Source organism: Tetrao urogallus (assembly GCF_951394365.1).
Source record: "Tetrao urogallus genome assembly, chromosome: 17".
In the NCBI taxonomy this organism is placed as follows: domain Eukaryota; kingdom Metazoa; phylum Chordata; class Aves; order Galliformes; family Phasianidae; genus Tetrao; species Tetrao urogallus.
The window spans coordinates 10,943,314-10,966,676 of record NC_136830.1 but is presented as its reverse complement, the minus strand read 5'-3'; the positions used below and the strand labels follow the sequence as shown (position 1 = coordinate 10,966,676).

At 44.3% G+C, this 23,363-nt stretch overlaps 1 protein-coding gene across 1 annotated transcript in view; it reads left to right on the top strand.

Annotated features, from left to right (window-relative positions):
* Window positions 1-526: 526 nt before the first annotated feature.
* MTMR3 (myotubularin related protein 3) overlaps window positions 527-23,363 on the top strand; it is a gene marked incomplete at both ends in the record, with an annotated part of 70,691 nt that continues 47,854 nt past the window's right edge. The window contains one exon of the mRNA XM_079543707.1: window positions 527-589. Within this exon, the coding sequence (XP_079399833.1) occupies window positions 527-589 (63 nt within the window). The remainder of the gene's footprint in view (window positions 590-23,363) is intronic.

Genomic DNA, 23,363 nt, shown 5'->3' with positions numbered 1-23,363 from the left:
GCTTTGGTGTTAGTGATCACAGTGGTTTTAGAAGATAGAACAAGTGCTTTCTTTCGTAGTACAGGAAATGCTGTGAACTCAGAATGTTGAAATCTTTGTCAGATAAGTAAAGGTGGGGCATGGGCTTCTGAAATGCTTCACTAAGAAATTTCTGTGTGCTTGCTTTGGAGCTGGGGGAGAGGCAGATGTGCAGGAAAAATGTTAAACAGTGGAATTTTTGGCAACTGTGCCAAAAGGTGCTCTTGTCTTATGTCAAGTCCTAAAGATTATAGGAGTGACATCTTGAGACAAGCTAGTTTTCTGGCTGGTAGTATTATCAATGCCTATTTGGGAATTTGCTGAAGTCCATTGCTTTTAATTGTCTGAGCTAGAAATTAGCCAAGCGTTAGTCTGCTTAGGAAACCACAGGCAAGGCCGGCTTGATAAGCTCTTGATTTTCTATCAGAATGGCTGTCTGTACCTGAAGGAGGTAGAAGTGCAGCGTGTCCAAGCTTCCGAAGATAGAGAGTACAGTACTTTATCTGAGATGTCGTTCCACCTACGTGCTGCACAGGATGATGGAGAGGAGTACGTTGTCAGCCCTTCAAGAGTAGGAGGTCTGAGCAGTGCTTGGCTGACAATTAATGTGTCCAAGTGGAGTAACTTAAGGAGAAAAGTATCAGTAGGCTGCCCGAGAATTGGGAAGTAGTCAGACAAGTCTGCTGGAGTGCAAGGAAGGAGTAATTGTCTCTGGAGCAAATTGGAGGTACTGGGTTAGCATCTAGAAGTAATCTGGGATCTCTTCACCTACAGAGGATAAAAGGTGGTGATGGCTGTTCCTGTTCGGGGCTGTGTAGCTGGGTATAATCATGGGGCTCTTCTGTTTGGTGTCAGTTGTCAGAGCCTGTGACTGCAAATAGTACAGTAGTGCTTATCAAATATTGTAAACTAGAATGAAAATCCCAGGTACTTGAATGTGATTTTATTTCATAGCTGCTTTTATTGACCTGATCAAATAATAGAAGTTGTTTCTTTCAAGATGAGCTTCTAAGCACTAAATTGTTTAAGTCTGTTCTTTGCCATAATGTGCAACTGTTCTGCACGTGTACCCAGCTGAGGTAGCTGGCAGTGTAAGGATCTGCCTCTTAGTTCCCATACGGATTTTATGTCTCTGGGACGCGAGTTTCCTTTGTAATTCTGTCCTTCTAGATATTAGTGCCGTAACTTTGCAGTGCTTTTAGGAAAGCTTTGGGATATGCCTAACATGCAGATCATTCTTGTGATTAACAGAGTTTTTAAAGACAGCTGTTCCTTTAGCTTTGTGTAGCTTTGAGATCGTCTGGTGACTGAGTGGTTTGCAGGAAAGATCTAACAGGGAATTTAGTGCTAGTTAAGGATTTGAAATACAGACTTATTAAAGGGTCAGTAAAGAATTGAAGACCTCGATTTGCAGTGTGTTAGCACTTGTACCTTGGGTGCGTTAGTCCCAAGTCAGGCAGGATTACAGAATTGCCAAGGTGAGAAAAGACCTTCAAGATCACTCAGTCCAACCATCCACCTATCACCAATAGTGCTCACTAAACCATGTCCCTCAACACGAAATCCAAACCTTCCTTGAACGTTACCATATCCAGATGGGTGTTCTGACTTGTATGTGTGCCAGTGTCTGCTTTGTGGGATGGACAGAAGTCATAAGCTGCAACATCACTTGGTGCCGACTGCTCTTGTTCAGATTGTGTTTGATAACAAACAGCCAAGACTTTGTCCCCTCCCTTTGGGGTGGATAGCTGAGAACTACTGACAGAATGTGTTTGGTGTTACAGGATGCTGGTTTTTAGCTGGAGCCATAGGTGGCCTGGCTGTTCTTTCCTTTATCTGTTTAACAGCTTCTGGCCCTGATGTAAGGGAGGTGAACAGCAGCTGTTGTGATTCCAAGAGGTCATTTTATGCCATAAGGAAGCCCTCAATTCAGTCTCTGCTGATCAGAGCTGGGGGAGAAAATCAACCAAAAGTACCAGAAGTAGCAGAGGAAGAGAGGAGTGCAGGCATTATCCTTTAGAAACCAGTGTACCTTTTGTCTTTAGTCTGTTCTGGTGTCTGGGTTACATTGGTGTATGAACTGGGAGTGCTCTGCTCAGTGCTGAGGAATGATGGGGCTGCAGCTCTGCACTGTGCAGAGGGAGCTCAAGAAAAAGAGCAAAACTAAGGGTTTTTTTGGGATGCTGAGATAAATGCATTATTTCTGGAGTCATCAATGTTCTCCAAAAAAGCACTTTATAAAGGACTCATTTAAAATATAATTATTGATACCTAACTTTGGCTAATCTTTGATTTTAATCATAAAGTTCAGGAAGTGGCAGTTGATTTGATGTGCATCTGATAGCAAGTGAACTGGACAGATGCTCCCCAGGTCTTACTGGGAAGAACAGAATATGTGGGGGGCAGTGATCTACATGGGAGTTCATGCTGCAAATACAGGATGGAGCTCGTGAGAGGAGAGGGGCCTCTGAGCTCCTGAGGGTGGCCTAGAAGTTGGTGGCTGTGTGGGAAAGGTGATACAAGTGTGTTTTAATAAAGAGCTTGAGTGTTGTTCTCCTTTGTGGACCAACACATGAATGTCAAAATTCATAAAGTACTGTTCTGTTTATCATCTTCTGGCTGAGCTTTAAAACAAGAAGCTGTGATTGCATTTTTAACTCTGTTACAGGAAATATCCATTTAAATGCTCTCTCCTTCCTGCTGGGTTGGATCTTGGGCTGACCAGTGTAACTGTTAGAGCCTGCAAGGCTGAGGCAAGGTTTGGGTGCTGTTTCTTGAACTGGGGCAGTTGTGCAGATGCACACAGACACACAGCAAGCTCAAGGCTGATAGTACTTGGGAAGTGTTGGATATGTTGAGATTTTTGGGCTTGTTTCAATTTCAGAAGTGAAGTTATTCTTTACTGGCGCTATCTCTAGCAGGTGAGCAAGATCTGCCCTGTCAGATCCTGCTTTCTTTGGGCATTAGTGGGAAAAGACTTTAAAAAGATACTTTTAACTGCTTCCTACTTTTCATAGAGGCAACATTGTCTAAGTAACACACTGCACCTATCCCATTCTCCCATGCTGTATGTACAGTATCCACTGGGCTAGGAGTTCTACCAAAGGCTTCCTTCCTTGAGCCTTGGCCTATTTTAAGAACGTGGGAAGGTTTTTCATTTGAGAAAACTAGTGAAAAGCTGTGCATTGTGGTTTAACTGAACTTTCTGAAAATAAAATCCCTTGAAATAGAGAACTCCATCAAAAATGTCTGTCTGCAGGATATTTCTTGTGTGTACAAGTCTAAGCATCCTGTCTAGCCAAATATCTGATTGTTCTGGTGCAGTACAAGCTGCAGTTCCTAGAATGTAATCAATACTGAGGTAGGTGAGGTTTTGTGGAGGAAGACTGTTACATTGCCTTAATTAAGTCTGTATCCAGAGCATTACTTCTGTATTCTACCTGAAGAGAACAGTTTCCCTTTTCCTATACATGTAGAATTTGGCTCCAACGTCAGCAGGGCAGAGCCAGGCTCCAGGCAGCGTGAGACTTCTCTAGTGCTGCTTTCTGCTCCTGTGTGAGCCCCTGGGGGAAGCTGCTCCTTGCTGCCTTTTCAAGAGGAGCAGACAAATGCATGTCTGCATGCTGCAGAGCACAGCTGGAAACTAAGAGTCTGGTCTGACGACCAGCTGCTTTGGTTGGCTTTCTGAAGCTGCCTTGGAGCAGGAGGCAGGACTTGCTTGGGGACGTGGCTCATTTGCTCTCTCCCCAGCTCACTCCTTCGTATCACCCCGAATAAATCAGAAGCCTTCCAAGTCCTGTGAGAACAACTCTTCAGTTTCATCCAGTTTGACTGTTCTGTAAGCAGGTTTATTTTTTGTGCAGCTGTGGAGCTGCAGTCAGGGTTTTGGGAAATAGATGGAAAGATCTGATCCGATCTACACCTACCTTAACTGTGGAGTCTTAAAGTGCTACTATCTTAAAGCAGACACTACGTGGATAAAATAACTGAGTATTTCTGAAATGAAGCTTTAGCTGTGGTGTAGAAGCAATCAGAATGATCCTGTTATTAGCTGATCTAGTGCCGGTCTGGTGTGGCTTATGCTACCACTGCCAGCATTCAGCATGACTGCTAAGCTGCTCGTGGAAGTGGTTGTGTGTGAGTTTGAGATTAGAAATTGTTTCTTGGGAATTTCCTATCTGCTAGTCAGGCTGGGGGACCAGTAGGCTGAGTCCTTGCTCTCTCTGCAAGTAGACAATGAAAGGGAACAGCTTGTTGCTGTGGCTGCCTAATTTCATTTCTTGCAGCCATAATTGAAATAAATGTGTACCTGGGAAAGCTCTACTTATTGCATTGCTATCTGCAAGCGCATAATTGCTATCATTGAAACGTTAAACCTGAGATAAAATGAGATGCTGGGAAGCTCTGTCATGCCTAATTATATTGTTTGCATCCTTCATAGGGTGTTTGTTTTGAGACCTCTTCAGACCCAGTTCTGGATTCTTGCAGCTGAAAACTGCCTTCAGTTTTGCTTGCCTCCAGCCTTCAGTGTCTTCTCTAACTTTCAGAACTACTGCTACCAAAGTTAACTTTTGCTCTTCTGTGGGTTCTCGAGGTTCAGGCTTTTAAAATATTTGTTTCGGACAAAGAACAGATGATGCCAAATGGGAAGCTGTGAGATGAAAGCTCCATGCTGTATCCCAGAGGCAGATCTCATTGTAAATTAATAAGACATTGCTCTATCCATTCTGGGGTCAGTTTTAGTTTGAGTAGAGCAGAGATACTTTTGCAAGTCATGAGTTGACAGTCTTGCTTTTATTCTCCATGAATGTATTTACTGCTTTTATGGCACTCAGTGGTTGTGGATGCCACCACGTTACCTATAAGCTTGTCTTCAGAACCTCATTGGTGTCTGATGGGCTTCAGTGGCCGAGCAGATCCTCCCTCGCTTCTGAGCAGCGTGCTGCTGAATGGAGGCATTGCTGATCATCTGATCCAAGTCTTTAAATGCACCACATTTCTAATTCATTTTGGTTATTTGTCTCTAATAAGTGGAACTTGGAAGCCAGTGAAGCCTGCTTAATGTAAACTTGTAAGCTTATTGCCTCTGCCTGCAGATCTCCTGGTTTCCATCTGAGTGCTGTGCATGTTTTTCTTGAGTGGATAAGCTTTTCATCAAATGAGTGACTAATCCTTATCACACAAATGTGCATCATCACAATTAAGAGTTCCTGCTCTTTAATTGCTTGGTGATTGGACATACTAATCATGAGTATGTTTGAGAATTCAATATCTTCGTTTTCTCTCATTGCTAATAGCAGGAATTTGCTGTGAACGGTGCATTATATTCTGGTTGGATACCCATTATAATTAAATTCTCATCTTTGTCTGTGTTCAGTGAACCTTTCTTTGAGTGACTTCCATAAGAATGTACCTTCTTGTGCTTTGGGAGAATCTGAGCTCTGTGGAAAAAGGGGAAAGATGGGAACAAGGTAAATATTTTGAGGTCTGCTGTGTTTTCCTTATAGGTTTGGCTAATGGCTTATAGCTGTTTCCTAGAGCAGAATACAATAGCTAGCTTGTTTTCTTTTACTTTGGACTGGAATCTCTTTATCCCTTGATACTCAAGCGTGAGTATCACATGATTTGGAGGTGTTTGCTTAGCGTGCTTCGCTGCTGCAGAGCATCCCTGCACTTTACAGATGAGTAAATCAGGACTGCAGGGAGAGCAAACATGGGAATGTGCCGTTCTGGAGGTGCGTGTCAACAGTTGTAATGCTTCATTGCTGTGTGTGCCCTGGCAGAAGCAAGGGGCTGTGTCAGGTCAGTTAGACCTCTTGCTATGAGGAGATCAGCTTTCTGTTCTGGATGTCCTAGCTGGCTTTATAAAGAAAGCTGCAGCTTCAGTTTACTGCTGTGTGCCTATATCCTCGTTATACCTACAGGTGCTCAAACTGTGTTTGGAGTGCATTTGTGTAGAAATGGCCTGGCAGGAAAACTAATTAGAGGTTCTTTCAGAATCTGAGGCATCGGAGGGAGTCTAGCTGTATAATTGCTCATAAATGCTTGTTGAAGTGAAACAATTTTCAGTGTTCATACGCAGATCGTCTTGGAAAAGAGCTGAAATTAGCTGCACGACAGTAACAGCACACCTGGTCACTGCAGTGCTGCGTTTCCTTCCCCTCAGGCTTCAGCAGCTGGAACAAAAATACTTTGCATGTGTTTAGAAGTAGAGTTTTTTGCTTTTAAGCAGTAGGATGGGTTGTGGGACTTGAGGGTGACTCTCTTCTAGTAAGAGGAAGTTTATCACTGGGGCTTTCTAAAAATGGTCAGTTTGAGTAGTAAATTCCCTAAAATTCTATACTACGACACTGAACTGAGAATGGAATCAAATTCCTGTGACTTAGAAGATACTAATCTTGACTTCTGGTGCTCCTTTGACAGCATCTGGTACAGTAAGAGCCCAGTCACTGTTGGAATATCTTCAGTGCCTCTACCAGCAGCTGAAGCTTGCTTCTTCCCGGGCTGTTTCACTCAGGTTGAAAGAAATATAGGAGTAACTAGGGGAGCGCTTGCTTTGCTTCTCCCCTCAGCTTATTAGAGAAACCATAGATAACTTGCTGGGGTGAAGTGCTGACTGGTAGGCTGGTTTGAGCTGCGAAGCTTTCGACTGCCAGGCTGTTCCAAGTCCTCGGAGGCATTGCTGTCACATAGACAATTCTGTGCATGTGTGGGAGACTGGTGATAACCTATGACAAGGGACTAAGGGTGGGAATGCTGGAGTGATTTGCTGAGATAAGAGCAGTGCCAAACCTGCTGCTTGTAATAATTCAGCTTGGAGTAGAGAGCAGCCTTGAAACCTGCCTGGTGCGCTGCTTACCTGCAGAGGTTGTTCAGTCCATCAGAGTCGCTGCTCTGGATGGTGCCTGAGGTAGATGTGTTGGTGTGCAGTGCACAGCCTGTGGCTTGGTGGCCAGGGAATGAAGGGATTTTGCTTGAGTGAACAAGTCCAAGGTCGGTAGAGCGCAGACACTCTGAGCTGTTTCTCATCTTCGTGTCTTGCGAGCAGCTTCTAGCAAGCTGTTTGTATAGGTACAAGTGCAGGTGTTCCTGCCCTGCGAGGGGCACACCCAGAAAGCAGTCCTATTAAAATTAATAGTGCTCTTGCATCATTCTTCAGGCTGCCGTGCTCTCATTCAGCGCTAAGGTATGAAGACTTTTCCTCTTGCATAAGGCGACTTGGTTTGTTCTGGTTGAGGAGGAGTTTGGCAGCTCATTGAAGAGTGAGCTGTATGCTGTTGTGCCCTGTAGCTTATTTTCTAAACTATTTCAAGCTACTGTTCAGCTTTCTAACCTGTCTTACTATGTACAGCTGCCTGATACTGAGCTACTAATTAAACTGATGTGGTGATTATGTTGGTCAGCCCTTCCTGAATGCAGCTCCTTTACTACTTCTAGCCTACTTCTTGCTACTAGACGTGGTTTGTTTGGTACTCAAACTAGGGACCTAGCAAGGTTAAGCCTCATGTCCTCATTGAACTTATTTTAAAGGCCCCAAAATTATGACAGGCTTAATCTTTGTACCCTTATAGTTTCTAAATACACACATATATGTAGCACTTCTTGCTTTTTATTCTTTCCCCAACAAGAGTTGGTTTCTAGTCTAATCAGAAACACTGGTTGCCCTGTCAAGCCCTGTTCATCATTAATGTAACAGCTTAAAAAAAAAACAAACCAGCCACCAAACAGAACTCCCCCCAAACCCAAAAGTTCTTAATAAACTCATGCAGTTCAGTAGTATTGCTGAGCTAACTGACTTCACTCACAGGTGATGAGTGAAAGCAAAAACAATCCTTAACAAACGGAGTTAGTCTCATTAAATGCAACTGGCTGTGATGTGAATGTGAAGAGACAAGAAGGGACTTTAGCTTTTTGTGCAAAAACTGCTGTGCCAGGAGTAAGTACCTGAACTGGGAAGAATCTAAGCTTACAGTTTAAAGAGACTTAATGCCAAAAAACCTCCAAAAATTTGTTTAAACACAATTCTTGTACTGAATCATACCAAGGTAATTATAGAATTCCTAAAGCTAGTTTGAATTTGCAGGCTGGGTTTGGAGAGCAGTGTGCTTCCAGAGGTGCAGAGAACGCTCAGGTTTGTTCAGGCAGGTTGGTGAGTAGCAGAGGTTGTCATACTGAAAGCTGTGCTGTTTTTCCTCTAAGCAGTCAGGAGCCGTTGCTGTGTAGCCCTGTGCAGTGCTGTGTGCTGCCAGTTGGGCTCTGCTGCTTGTGAGAGGTCAGCTTTTGAACCTCCATGTATCAATAAGCAGTAAGCTCCAAACTGATGTTCTAGCTCTGTGTTCTGGAACTGCAGACCTCCTACGTGGTTCTGGAAGACTGAAGAGGAAGGGCAGTGCTGTCTGTGTGGTTGGTGTCCTTGAGATCTGCTGGGCAGCTTGCTGAAATGTGAGAGGTGAAGGAATACCCTAGGGTCAGTTTAGAGAGGGCTTGCTGAGCTGAGTGGAGAAAAACTGTGCTTAAACAACTCGGTGTGTCAGGTTTGCAAACAGAACCAATCAACATCGTATTTCAATAGACAGGAGTCAAGTTTTGTGACTGTTTTCTGCCCTAAGTGACTTCATGCAAAGTGTTGTGGAGAGACTTAACAGATTCTGCTTGTTGAAACGATTTCTACATCTTGTAACAGATACAATGAATTCAAACCCGTCTGAGGAATGTCCTGCTCATTAGCCGACTTCTGAGCAGCCATTCCACCTATGACCCCTCCAAACTCATGCTGATGACTTGGGTACTTTTAGCTCTTCATAACAGCTTAACCAGAGCGTTAAAAGTTTGAGCAATGCTGATCTTTCTGTAGTGGGTGTGCAAATGTGGAAGAGAAAGTTGTGAAGTAGGGAATCCATGGTTTGTGCTGTGTGACAGCTCAGCCTCTGAATGGTATTCAGAGCATCTTTGCCATCTTATAAAAAGCATGTTGCCTGCTGCTCAACTGCTCCTCCAACATAGAGCTCTCTGTAACCTTTGAACTCTGTGAGGATGGAGTAGGAATTTGTCCTGTTAAAACCTGCGTTGGTTTAAAGAGCTCACTTCTTACTCACCTGTGTCCTACATCTGCACATCTCAGTTACTTAAACACCAAGGTGTGTCACTCCAAACCCAAGTGATTTTTTTTAGAAGTAAAAGTGACCTGTAGCAAACAAAGCTGTACCTTCCTACCACACCTCTTCCACTCTTCATTTTTAAGTGTAGTATTGAACTGGTTTAAAAAAACCCACCACACTAGAAGTGTTTGAGCTAGGATGAATGGAAGTGACCAAAGGCTCCAACTCTGAAGTAAGAAATAAGCCTAATTTGTCTAGTTAGGTTTGTTCCACTTACAAACCTCAGTGAAGGTTCTGTGTGAGAACAGGCTTGAGTGAAGTCCTTCCTTGGTGTTTTGTGGTAGTCTGAAACTGTCACTGGAACAGTGCTGATACTGATCCACCAGCTCATCAGGGTAAATGCTTCATCACAGCTTTAATTCCAGCGTTCTACGTCCTTGTCACTAGTGACACAGCAAGAAATTAGCATCTTCACCTTCTGTGTTGCTTTTGTCCCCAGTCCCTTGCATCCTCTGGCATCCACATGCCATCCTTGCTCAGTATGACTGCATGCTCTGAGGACTTTTTCACGCCATGCTTCTGAGCCGAGGCTGCTGCAAGCAAAATGTGTAATGAGTGCTTCTTCAGTGCTTGATCTGCTGTGAACAACACTGTCTCTGTGCTAATGGAAGTTGCTGACTTGTAAGCCTTCAGTGGGCAGGGTGCTGCTGGCGTGCTGTGCGATAGGTACGAGCTCTGCAGGTCATGCGGCTGAGCTAAGAATACAGGTTGCCTTATGGCACTGGAATGCTGGCATGAATCCTGGTGCAGGGACAGCAGGCTATTGGCAGTGCAGCCATCGCTGCTGATTTTAGTTACCTCAAAAAAATGCGACTGTTGTGTCGTGAGGGTTTGCCTCTGCTGCCTGGCACAGAGGTGGCTGTGGCGCTGCTTGGGCTCTGCTGGAGATTTATGCAGGAAGTGGAAGCAGGTGCATTCCTTTCTCAGAGACCTATTTTATTAATTGTTAACTGAAACTGTTACAAGTTCTGCTTTTGTTACTTGCAGTACTGTTTGATATGTAAGCTGATGAATGTTGGTGTGTTCTCCACAGATAAAATATGCCCATTCTTTGTGGGGTGTGGAGCAGAGTTATTGGATTTGTAGATGTTGGGGTCTCTGTATAAGTCAGCTGTCAGAGCAGTGCACTGAGCCTTGTGCTGGAAGTTACTCAGTAACTTGGATTTGGTTGTTGAGCTGCAAGTAATGGTGCTGGTGAAACGTAGCAAGGTTAAATGAGAAATGTACAAACAACAAATACCCACTTCAGCTCCTGTTCCAAAGGGTAATAACACCTTACCTGGCAGTAGTATCATGCACACAGTAGCGTGGCTCCGAGACTAGGAATTTGGTACTGCTGTTCAGTACCTGGGCAGTGAGGATAATCTCTACAGTTTCATTGAGTGTTTTTATGGTTCTGTAAGGAAAGTTGTTCCCTGGGAGCTTACTAGAATGCTGAAAAAGCATGATTCCTGTGCAACTTCTTACAAGGGAAATGGAATATATGCATTTCTGTGTTTGCTGCGGTGTAAGTTACTTCAGAATGTTGGCAGATCCTGCTCTGTGGGATCGTGTGTCAGTCCGAGCCAGAAGCTAGTCTGCTAGCACATTTAATCTAGTTTTGATTTGTCAAGATCTCAAAGGTAGAAACAAAAAGCACTTTGTCCTGGCTATTCTCATGGACACTGACACTTGAATCACTCTTTCTAGTTGTCTATTCAGTTATTTCCTTAGCATGCTACACTCGCTGAATGAGGCTCATTGTTTAGTAGTAAACCATAATTGGGTTGCTTCCATTCAAAGGCTTTCATCTATAGGTTGAACATCTCATTCTGCCAATTTAAATGAGTTATCTGAACAGCTTCAAGCTCAGGCTCATCAGTGTAAGTTAGCGAGGCTTCTCTTATGACTCCAGCAACTCATCTGTGAAACAAAGCTGTGCCATGCTGAGCCTTACTGCTGTCTTCCATCACAGCCCTGGTGCAGCCTTTTCCTCGGTCGGATAGGGGTGAACAGCGGGACTGGAGATATTTCTTGGTGGATACCAGGGACAGTGCTGCTCTGTAGGTCATGCAGCTTCAGTTGTGAAGCTTTGTAGAAACAGCAGCAGGGCAGTTCTGGTGAACTCTGCAGAGAATCATATATGCTTACTGGTGCTTTCTTTCCGAGACGATGCAAATCTGACAGAATATCCTGGAGATCCAGGTTTTAGTTCTTCCTTTTTATGTTACTGTGACCATTTCTTCCTCTCTGCTATTCCCAGCTGTCTGCATGCACCAAGAAGTCTGAATCTTTACCTTGCTGTGCAACTTTTTTCACAGTTTTTGGAAGCTCCAGGCATCAGGACTTGAAACTTCTGATGCATATTCAGCCCATGTGAGAATTTCCGTGACCCTTGTAGGTGATCATGATGTATTCAGTCTAAAGCAATCGAGCTTAGTTTTCCTGCTGTTTACTTTAAGCTTTTCAGGCCTGTTTGTGTTTACCTTAGTTAAGCAGTAATAATTGTTAAAGCATTAAACTGAGCTATCATATTGAAGGACACGCCAACCAAATAAACATTATTGCGACTTCCTGATAATGAAAATTCCAATCGTGTAATGCTTGATTTAATCTTTAAGCTTGGAGAAAATGGGAGTGGTGATGAGGATCTCCTTTGTAACTGACTTTCAGTCAGCTAGGTAATGCATGCAAAAGCTTGATATGTGTGGGGAGAATTGCTGTGACCTTATGACTACTGAGGAGAACAGCTATTTGTTATGTTAATACAGGGAGCAGCTGAGCTACTCCTTCACATTCTTTGGTGCTCATGCTTGGTGTCCACTTGAGTTTTTTAATTGCTGGTGCTTCCCCAGACTGTCTGGATGATTTTGTTTGCTTCCTTATAGCAATTGCCTAGATATGTTTAGGCTGGAAACTGGGGAGTTATGAACACGTGTTGCTGTTTTCCATCTAAATCAGATGTAGTCAAGCACGTGCCTTTCTCTTGCAGAGGGTGTACAGAGTGGGTCAGAACTAATCACTGAATGGTGGGATGTGGGCCTTCTGAAAAGGAGGCTAGATCAGATACAAGCATCTGGCTTTAGAGGAGAAGCATCTTATTTATGGTGTCAGTTTCAGCTAATATGAGTATGGCACTAAGGATGATTCTAGTAAAGGTGAATCTCTAGACTGCAGATAGTTCAGACAGTTTTCTTAGCATAACAACTTAAAGATTGCTGTGGAAGTTCCCAAGAGCTCAGCTGGATGTTGTATATAACAGCTGACTCACTGGAGAATGTACAGTGCTCCTGCTTTAAGTTTAATCACGTGCTTACAAGTCAGAATTGTTAAGGCTTCCATCCTCCCAAGTTAGGGCATCAGTTCTGTTTCATTGCTCTCTTAAATTGCACACTACCTCAGACCTGTTTCTTAGCTCACTCTGTGCTGTGTGCTTACCTTCTCTACTTTCTTGCTTCCAGCCCTGCAGGCTGAAGCACAGCCTATGCTCTGCTGCTCAGCTGATGGGCATATGGGCACCGGCTGAGGGAAGCATCTCAAGGCTGCTTCTGCATGGCAGTGAGTGCCTGTCAGGTGATTGCTGTAAGGCTCAGACAGACCTGCATGCAGTGCTCCTGACTGAGAGATGCTGGGTGGTGATGCTGATCCCCCACCAGTTCAGGGATTTCTGCTATAGCAGAAACTTGCCCCGGAGCCAACTCTCGATAGTGCGTCCTGTTAATTCTTTTCTCTTCAGAGGTGCTGCTGTGGAATGAGCGTCATACCTGAAATGCTTGTATTTCGAGCAATTATTGCAGAGTAGGTTGATCGGTTATAGAGCAATAGTGGTTTATTGAGTTCTTGGATACCTTTAAGATCATTATGGTGGTTAGCTATCGTGTTAGCAGAACCATTCTAAATATACTTCAGCACTGCATTCTTGACAGAGTAATTGTGATGCCAGAACTTGATTCCTGATTAGGAATACATCTTACATATGCACGCACGTGAGAATGACAGAGCAGCACACGTTGGATGTGAAGGCAGTGCTTCCTCAGTGTGAGCTGGAGTGTGTGGTACGAGTCTCCTTTTGCTTTTGAAGCATTAGACAAGCTCAGTAATGTGTGGCTCTTCAGAAGTGACCGCAAGCTGCAGGTTATGGGAAAATCTGACTCCTTCAAATGAGAATGCATCTTGGTGTCTGCGCTCTGCGTAGGAAAACTACTTGCAGAGCTTGCTCTGGGTGCTTTCATTGCATGTGCCGTGTCAGGAGGACACTTCAGTTGTTTCTACCTGCATTACAAGTCCACCTTCTGGTTCTGACTTCAGGCTCTCTGGCTTTTCCTTTTCTTAGATTTCCCCAGTTTTCTTCTGTACTCCCTTATTCCTCATTTGCTGAAGTGTTAGAGGTGAGTATACCTGCAGGTTGCTGTAATGGGTTGGTCTGACTGTTCAAATGTCTGCTTCTGTCCCAAAGCTTGCTCTGAACTGTTTGCTTGAGCTAAAGGGAATGTACTGATGTTCTGGATGGGAAGGGACTTGTATCCCAGGAGTCAGACTATCTGAAGGATGCTGTCTAGCATATCTACCTGATCTCATTGAGAATTGATACATTTTTAAGTTACTTTGCTAGGAAATCAGTAAAATATGTTTTTAAATACTGTCTTTAAACTGCCTGGTCAACCTGGAAGAGCTGGGTTGTCTGACCATCACTTGTCTGGAAGTGCTCCAAGACAGAATTGCCGGTGACTGGGGAGTTTGTCCCTTGCTTCGGATTTACCTTTAAGTGTTGTGAGTTTTTGACAGTGCAGTCAATGTAAAGTTGGAGATAAGGGAAGAAAGTGAAGATGTGCTATTACAGCTGCATTTCCATGCCTATGTAAGACCTATACATTAAACTGCTAAAACCTTACCCCTGCTTTCCTCCCTTTTCTGTGGAGGCAAAACGGCAGGCTTCGGTTCCTCTGTGTCTTGTTGCTTTAATTCTTCCTAAGGCTGCTTTCAGAGTAGCTTTGCTTCATGCTCTGGCAACCTTGCTTGAGCTGTCAGTGCAGTCTGCAGGCCTCTCACTATGAATACTGCTGGCATAGCAGGTGACTGAGCAGTGGAAGCTTGAGTAAGTCTCTCACTGGCTGATTCTCAAGTCTGACATCATATCCAAGAAATAGATGGCTCTCTTTCACCATGAGGATAATGAAATAATTCCCACTGTGTTATTCATTAACTCACGTTTCATTCAGCAGCTCCTAAGGATGGCAAACATGCTAGAGGTGAACTTGCATAAGACTTCTGGCACTCTTTTGTTAAGATAAGCAAGAGTTAAAGCTATGGCAGACCAAGCTTATACATGGCAGCGGTGCCTCGCTGAGGCAGGTGCTATGTGGTGTATTTGGTGTATTGCACTTGCTGACTTTCCAACTGAATGGTTTTGACTTCAAGGAGGTAGGCTGTGCATGAAGATACTTGAGAATTAACTAATGCACAAAGCTGGGTGAAGTTCTTCCTCAGTGTGGAGGCTGCAGCTTGCTGAGTGGCTGCATAGAGACGTAATGTTCAGCCCAGCATGGAAGTATTTCAGGGCAGGTAAGGGAGCCCAGCAAATGAACTGGTGGACCTGCAGCAGTGCAAGCACGTGGAAAGAAAGGCAGTGTGCTGAGCTGTGTAGAACTGCTTGTAGAGGAGCCTGTTAAAAGCTTGCTGGTCTTTCAGTATTTGCACTAATATATCTTGAGCACGTGAAATTGGAATCTCTCTGAAATGTTAGTGTCATGTCTTCCCCCTGCATGTATGCTGGCTTAAACTCCTGCTGAATAGTGCTCTGCAAGGGAGCTTAAAAGCAAAGAATGATGACCTGCTTTGCTGCGGGATTTTCACTGCTATGAAGTAAAAAAGAAAAGACAGGCCACTGTACCCCCAGCTTTAGTGCTGAATGTTTTAAGGGGTCTGTGAGGGCTGGCTGTGACTCATCTTGGCTTTGATGCAGGTTCCTGATGACCTGAACTTCCTAATGAAGGGTTGTGGCTGTTATTCAAGGTACCATACTAGGTGTGAGCACTGGGCAATTCTGAAGGCTTGCCAAGGAATTCATCTCTCCAAAAGAGACTTACCTGAATCGAACAATTGAATAAATGAATATAATCAGGTTAAGCAGTGCTGATTCAAATGCTTGTTCAATCTTTCTTGCTCTGAATGCACTGGCTTCAGTAGTTTGTCCACACAGGTGATCTGTGAGGAGAGGCTGCAGTTGTTGTGATGTCTGTAATCCAGAACTGCTAGGCAGCCCAACAGCCTTTCATTGTCTGCTATTTGTAGAAGCATTGGATGAGGGAGTAGCAGTTTCATCTAGGATGGGCAGCAGGGTGGTGGTGTAATGGGTGGGATGATGGCTGCCTGCCTGAAGATGTGGCTGTGTCCTTGCCCTGCTTTGGATCGTGGTGCTGGATAGTGAGTTACTGGGAGCTCTTAGAGCTGCCTGGCGTTGTTTAGCTGACCAGGCTGCTCACTTCTGCAGCGCAGACCCTCACCTGGAGGGAGCTGTATTTGCTGGATATAAAGCAAAATAGTGTATACGCTTCGAGTATTTGAGGAACCAGAACCAGACCAAAACAAGGTCTTTTTGGTGCCTTGAACTCTTCCTGTGCTTTGTTTTCAGCCTTTTTAGATATGTTAATACTGGTTAACTGTGAGGGCCAGTGTGAAAATGTGAGGCTCATGGCACTCATCATGTTCTAAGCACCTGAAGAGATGCTATGAAATGAGCTGTGTAGGAGTGACTGATTTTTATTTGTAGTGCCTCATTGGTTAGTAAAATGAATATAATAAAGATCTGTGTTAGAGGATGTCCTCCCTGTAAGAGCAGGAGGGAGTGTATGGGGAAGAAGAGATGGAGAAGGGAGCTGAGCATCATTCATAAAGCTGAGCTGATGCTTTGCAGGTGGTGATCGTGTTTGTGTTTCCTAATATGCAGTCCTTGACTGCGCTTTTCATATAAAGGCATCTTAAAGCAGAGTTACAGCAAGCTGATTCTCACTGTGTATGAGTGGTGAAATATCTGCTCTGTCATCAGTGTTAGAATACTTCGGTTGGAAGGGGTGTACAGAGAATGAATTCAACTGCTTGATAACCTCAGGGCTAACCAAAACTTAAACGTGGTAATGAGAGCATTGTCCAAATGCTTCTTGAACCCTGACAAGCACAGGACACCAGCCACCTTGCTAGGAAACCTCCTGGCACTGACCACTCTCACAGTCAATAAGTCTCTCGCAGAGCACAGTCTGATCCTCCCCGGGCAGCTCTGTGCCATTTTCACATGTCCTGCTGTGGGCAGTAGGAGCACAGCCTGCTGCCTCTGGTTCCCCTCCTGAGGACACAGCAGGGAGCAATGAGATTGCCTTGTGTCCTAGCAGGACAGCCCAGATGCCCTCGGCCCCTCCTCTCATAATGTGCCTCCCAGCACTGTTACCAGCATTGTTGCCTCCTTTGGATGCTTTCAAGGGTCTTAACATCCTTTTTGTGTTGTGGAGACCAGAGGTGCACATGATACTGAAGATGAGGCTGCACCAATATTAAATATAATGCGGGTGTCAACTGGGAGTGGGAGAATTGAAGTGTGGATCTGTTTTGTCTTTATTGTGCGACTGCCTGTATCAGCCTAAACTCCTAGACCAGAAAATCTGCCAGCAAAGCACGCCTTGCTTGTAGAATTTGCTTTCACATCTAGATTGATGTATTTTACCAACTATGTGATGTGTCAAAATGCTCTTGGTGAAAGCAAGGTAGGCTCGAGTATTCTGAACCATGTTCTGCTCTGCTTTTTTTCCTATCTCTGCTCAGTGGGAAGGCTTCTCTTACCTGATTTTCCTCACTTAATTTTCTTAAGGGTCCAACCTCAGTGGAACAGGTGGACTGGAAGGAATCTATGGAGATGATCAGCCCTGTCCGTCCAAGGTCTGAGCCACTTGATCTAACTGGAGCTGTGTCCAAGTGATGGCCAGATGTGCCATTGCCCTTTCAGCTTGAGAGGCAGAATTAACTGTGTTTTTGTAACTGAACGTTGCATCTTTTTCCTGGGACTGCAAACAGCACAGACGTCAGGTGTTGTCTGAGCCCCTCAGAAGGAATGCTTTCTCTGAGGTTTTCTTGAACCTGATGCTTTGCTGCACACAGCTTTTATTTGTAATTTTGGGAAGAAGGAAACTTGTCATTGTTTGGTTTGCACTTGGACGAAGTTGACAGCTGATAAGGCCTTAAGGAGATCCTCAATTACTTGAGGAAATTGAGTTTCTCAGTATTTTGTTTGTATGTTGCCTGCTTGTGTGTGACACAGAATGAGTTGTTGGCTGATGGCAGTGTTTTGCTATTTTCATTGGGAACAGAGCAGTAAACTGCATCTCCACACCCAAGTACTAAACTCCTCATTTCTTTATCTACTCTTCTGTTTTACTTGTTAATCTACATTAATGCAACTTGAGTGTTTTATCCTCATAAATTTAAAACTGATGTGTGTTCTTTCAGTAGGTACAAATGCTTCCTTGCTTTTATATGGTCAGTTGTCAGAGAGTACTTCAAATTCAGGAACAAAAACCTTTGCTGCAAAGTCTGACTTTAGTGAATGGGATTGAAGGTCGTGTCTGTTTGGTAGACAAGACCAAGGCAAGAGTTCAGGTGTTATACATGTATAAGTTGAACTATATTCATGCTTAAATAAGCTTATGGACTAACATGCACATATTCTTGCATGTCTTTGTGAAATACAACTTGAAGGCAATGTGTTAAATGTGTTTGTGTTACAGTGAAGATGGTTATGAGTCTTTATTTCCTTATAAGAAGGTTAAGTCTTGCTGGCTGAGAGATTCAGGTGCAAAACAAAGTGTGTAACTGAAGATTCCTGCTTACTGATGTATGGCTTTTTTAAAATCTGGGATTAAAATATTTAAAATGCAAACTGTCTCACCTGCTGCATCAGTAACTGTTGGCTGTAATGCTTTGGAAAATGGGGATGCACTGTTTAGGCTGAAGAGCCCAAGCTTCTTGTTTTCTTCAATTAATGGTTTCTTTTAATTACAGCCAAGCTTTTCTCATTAAACTAGGTTTACTTGGAGTCACGTTAGGAAGGAGTGAATGTTCTTTTAAGGATAAAACACTTAAAAATGCTTTGTTATTGTCAGTGTTCTTCCTTTTCAGTAGATCTGCCAGGAAGAATGAGCTTCTGTAGGGAAAACAAGTGAGAAGGCAGCATTTGTTTGCCTTGGATGCATCCATACTGAGCTGAGTTCTGGGGGAAGTGTGTTCTGGATATTGCCTTCAGAGCTCGTTGGGCAATAAGAGCTGTGTATACCAATAGGAGCATTCCTGTAACAGCAGTAGGAGTGCTGCTGTGGTGTTAAGTGCTGTAGGAGTGTCTGTATACTGGCACATCACCTGTGGCACCAGTCTGCCATGCCTCTTTTAGAGAGCATATTTAGAGGGCCCTTGGTGAAATGTCTGGTACTTGAGTTGTACTTTCGCAGCTAAAAACTTAATCAGCAGTATGGAACTGGGCGCTGATCTGAGCGGGCAGATCAGAGAGCCTGACTTGAGTCTTTGTTTTGTGGATAAACCCATCTGTATTGGTTGATGTCACTGTGGAAATGCTACTTCCAAAGGGGCAGCAACACCTGAGCTTTGATCAAATGAGGCAAATATCTGTATCTTCTGAAGGCAACGTGAGCATTTAGGTCACTGGGCTTTTAACTTTACATGTGGAGCGGGGAGAGTGAGTGTCTGCTGGTGGACATGGACGTGTCAGACCACGTTCTGTGGTAGAACTTCAGCTCTGATTGAAGCACAGTTTTGGTACATCTGTGCCTTATGTCCTTTGTTGGCTCTCTGAAATGCCTGGATGTGTTTGGCTTCATGCTGTTTATCTTTTTAGAGTAAGCATGTTTTGTTAATCCAAGTAAATTTTCCTTGGCTCTGAACATCCCTGCAAGTACGGTGTGTGGTAAGCTCGCAGACCTGCTGGTCTATGGAAGCTGTGATATGAAGAAAAGATTTCTAGGGTGTCATGATGGAACCCAGCCTCCCTGGCTGAGCATAGCTGCACAAAGGGTAACTATTTTTTGTTCTGGCATGTCCCAGATCTGAGCATACTGCCTCCATTCAGTAGCTGGAAGTTACTGGAACTGGAGGGAGAAAAGCGAACCTGTTCTAAAATGCTGCTGTTGTGCCTTTAGAGGTATAAGTTTTGGTCTGACAGAATTACCCAGGCCTCTGAGTGTCACACTCAAATAGTAGGCCCTGTGTGTAACCAACCTTGGAAGCTGGCTGCAGGAATTGAAGCACGTTAAAACTTGCTTCCAGTCTGTATCTGGAGAGATGCAGGATGAGTTGTTGTGCCTCATGCCTCCCTGCTGAGAAGTACAAATGCTCATTAAGTCCTTGGTATTTGATTAGTCTTAGGCAAAGGTACAGCCTTGGCTGTCCAGAGCTCCTTGCTGTATCTCAATACATGTTTGCCTACGTGTCCTTTTCCAGCATGTGCTTGTAGTACCCTTTTGAAGGCTGACTCCTTCTGCTTTTCATTTCATCTGAGTCCTGTATCCTGGCCTTCAGCACAACTTGCAAAGGAGCAGCACTGTTTAGCCAGATATACTTCCTGCTTCTGGCAGTAACTGGCTTTCCACGAGTGGAAAAAGATGGAATAAACTGTCGTAACACTTGGAGGATGCTAAGGCTGTTTAATGATAAGAGGTGTTTACTCTTTTTTTTTCTTGTGGCTTTAGTGAACTGAACCAACTGACCAAAGAAAGGACGCTGAGTAGGGTTTCTAGAGTCAGCGTGCTGGTAGATCAGCCAAACCAGTTTGTTTGTCCCTTGTGATCTAAATATAGGGAACCTCCTTAATTAGGGAAGGCATCTGAGCTCCGTGCAACTCGTAGTACACGCAGGGAGATGAAGCTCTTCCCTCAGTGCCCAGCTGAAGGGCAGCGCTGGTGCAAGGCTTCCCTCCCTCTGCACGGAGCTCTGCTGTTAACAGAACGTGACAGTGAAAGTTCAGAGAAGCTGAAACTGAAAATGGATTGCTGCAGTGAGGTGTTCTGACCTGCAAGGGGTTAGCAGCTCAAATGTAAGGAGAAGAGAAACCTGTTCTGGTAAATCACGCCTGCCTTTACACTCAGACTTGCTGTCGGGTCAGTGGCTGCCGGGAAGGTTCTTACACTCACTCAAGCTGCTCATGTTTGCTTTCTCAACTTTTTCTGGCCTTATGTGCCAGCATACGTGGCTTTATCTCTTCATAACTTGGCTTTTTCTGTACTGTTTCCACATTAAGGGACTGGTTGAAGAGTGAATCCTGTGGATGTTACCCAAACAAGTCTTTGGACCGCGTTCTAGAGAACAGCTGCCTGTGGTCCTAGAAAAGCTAACCTGATCTTTGAATAACACCTGAAGTGGGAATTTAGGTGGTCAGCCCGTACAAAGGGGTGTCTCTTTAAAGTTGGCTGTCAGCTCTTCAAATGGCATTACTCGGTTCTGTTACCTTACCAGGCTTGTTTTGCAGATCCAAAGAATTACTTGAACTCATGCTTTTCTTATATTAATGAACTTCCAGGTCTTACACTGCAGGCAAACAGTACTAATGCTGTGGTCAGACACGCCTGCCCTTCCCAGGCTGGCTGGGAGAGCCCAGCTGTGCATTTGGAGCTCAGTGCTGCTGTCGGCAGTGTCACTGAGGTGTGTGACACCCAAGGGCAGCTTCAGCTTGTGCCGGGCAGGCAGACTGTGTGCTTTAGAGCTCTGATGGATGTGGAGTCTCCCGACTGTATTGGAACCGTAAACTGCACAACTTAAGAATGTACTTCATGCTTAGAGCAATATGTAAATAGCAGCTTAAGAGATGAGTTAAAGCACTTGTTCTGTGAAGGAAGTGTCACTTCTGCAGGAATTGAAGTGATTCTTCAGCTGCCTCAGAGCCTGCAAGTAGTTAATGTCACGTAGTCAGAGTGGGCTGTGCTTTGAACCAGTGTCTGGTCTGGCCTCATAAACCAATGTAGAGCAGTGGTGCTTCTGCATGTGGTGCAAAGAGCCAGCTGGTGGTTCTTTGGACCACATCGTTGTGTCTTATGGACTCCGTTCTGGACTGCTTTTGGAGAAAGCCACAAGGCATAAGAAATGTCCATTTGTGAAGGTAAGGAAGGGAGCGCTTTGGGGAGGCCTGTGGGAGCAGTACCCCTTCTGATGGCCCATCATGTTTCAGGGAACTTGACTTAGTTTTTTCTTTAAAAAAGACAATCTTATCCCATTGGAAGATTATCATTATTTTCCAGAGAGTTAATGTATAGGCCTCTTGAAATTATCAGCTTCCACACTTGCGAAGTAGTGCTGTGGAAGTCCTCAAACGCTGCACCTCTCAAATGGCCTTTTCTTCCTCCATAGCAGCAAAGGTGTGTAGTATCTTACCCAAAGGCTCTTCCAGACAGAGCAGGCTATCTGGGCAACTTGGGAATTGGTGGATTAAGACTCAAGTCTGTCACTGAATCGTTCGAGGTGCAGTGAAACAGAGGCCTGTGGTCATAGGTGCTGATGGCAGAGGAGCCTCCTGGTGGCCTGCCAGCTCCTGGCTGCACCCCTGGGAACGGAGCTTCCTGTTACAGACACTTTGTAATAACTTCAACCTACTTAATGCTTTTAGGAATAAATGTTTATTCGTTGCTGGTGTTTGGTATTTAAATAAAGTTGTCTTATGACAAAAGCACGGAGTGGTCTTTTCTTAAAGAGGTTCTGAAAGCTGTGTGCCAGAAGCAGTGTGGTGAAAGCGAGGTTAGTGTGTGTATATACAAACCAATAGCTGTAATTCTGTGTAGAATGTCCTGAAAGGAGTTCAGTGGGACAAGATCTAATGAGTGCCATGAGACTCCAAAGGAGTCTTCAGGTCAAATTGGGTTAATTCATCCAGCTTCCACAATTCTCTTTTTGCATTCTTTCTCAATCTCTAGTGTTGCATTGACTCAGGGAAAAGCAGTGTGTGAGGATGCCTGGGAGGTGTTGTGTAATGCTGCTCCTGGAGCTGTAGCTTCCTCTGTCATCATTTGGGTGACAGAAAGGGCTAAATGAAAGAAAAACACTGTGAGATGAGAGGGGGAAGAAAGATGAACGGGTATTCTGAAAGGGTGAGTAGGACCTCTGGGGCTTAGAATAACAACCTCCCTGTTGTACTTGTTTGCTACTGTTGTTTTAGAAAGGAATTAAAAAGGGAGAGAGAATTGACTCATGTCAAAAGGACACGGAGGATGTTAGTGGAAAAATGAGGGAGTGTGAGGAACAAACTATTCCCCTTGTGCTGATCTGCCATTGCCTGTGAAAACTGCTGGCTGGTCTCAGCCTTGCTCACTTGCTGTTCTCAGTTCCATCACTTGCAGTGTAGCTACTATTCATATAATAACCAAGAAGTTACAGCACTTGAGTGAAAAGATTACTATATAAGACTATTTCCTCCCAGCATAGATGGTATTCTTGTAGCTTAGAACTTCCACAAATCTAGCCCAGTTTCCCCAGTTCAGGCCCTGTGCCAGGATTATGCATCTTGTGAGCTTCCAGATTCAGATCCATCCTTGTGGATCTCTCCACAGTGCAGATTGGACTGTGCAGCAGTTCCATCCTTGTGGGTAGGTGTTACCTGTGTGCTGTGCAAGAAGAATAAGGAATACAAAACCACAGGACTACATCTTGGTTTCAGGCATGCTGCAGTGTTTTAGCCTACTGCATTGTTTGAGATCCGTGAAGAATGATGACACAACTTGCTATTCACAAACACTTTTTCCTAATAGTCTCCTAATTGTTAGAATATACTGTAGCTCCATCTAAGAATAAACAGCAGTGGAATTTTTACATTGATCATGGAGAAATTGAATAAAGCCAGGTCATTTTTTTCTTTATTAGCTCTAGTGATTAAGTAGTCAGACTCTGCAGTTCCTGTATTGTGTTCATTCTAGGTCATCTTCCATCACATTTAACTGCTTTTCAAGCTGGAAATTGTTATTTAAGCTGGAGAAGTTAAGGAAGACACATGGTCTGGAAGTTCAGCATTCCTCGTCCTCCATCTGTGTGTTGTAAAGAGCTCTGTGAGGAAGGCAGGAGCCCTGTGCTCCATGGCCTCAGGAGCAGCAGGGTTACAGTCCTGGTGCTCTCAGCTCCTCTGTGGTCTCTTGGCCTCAATATGAGTGCATCTCCCCAGAGGCAGGTGGCTGAGAA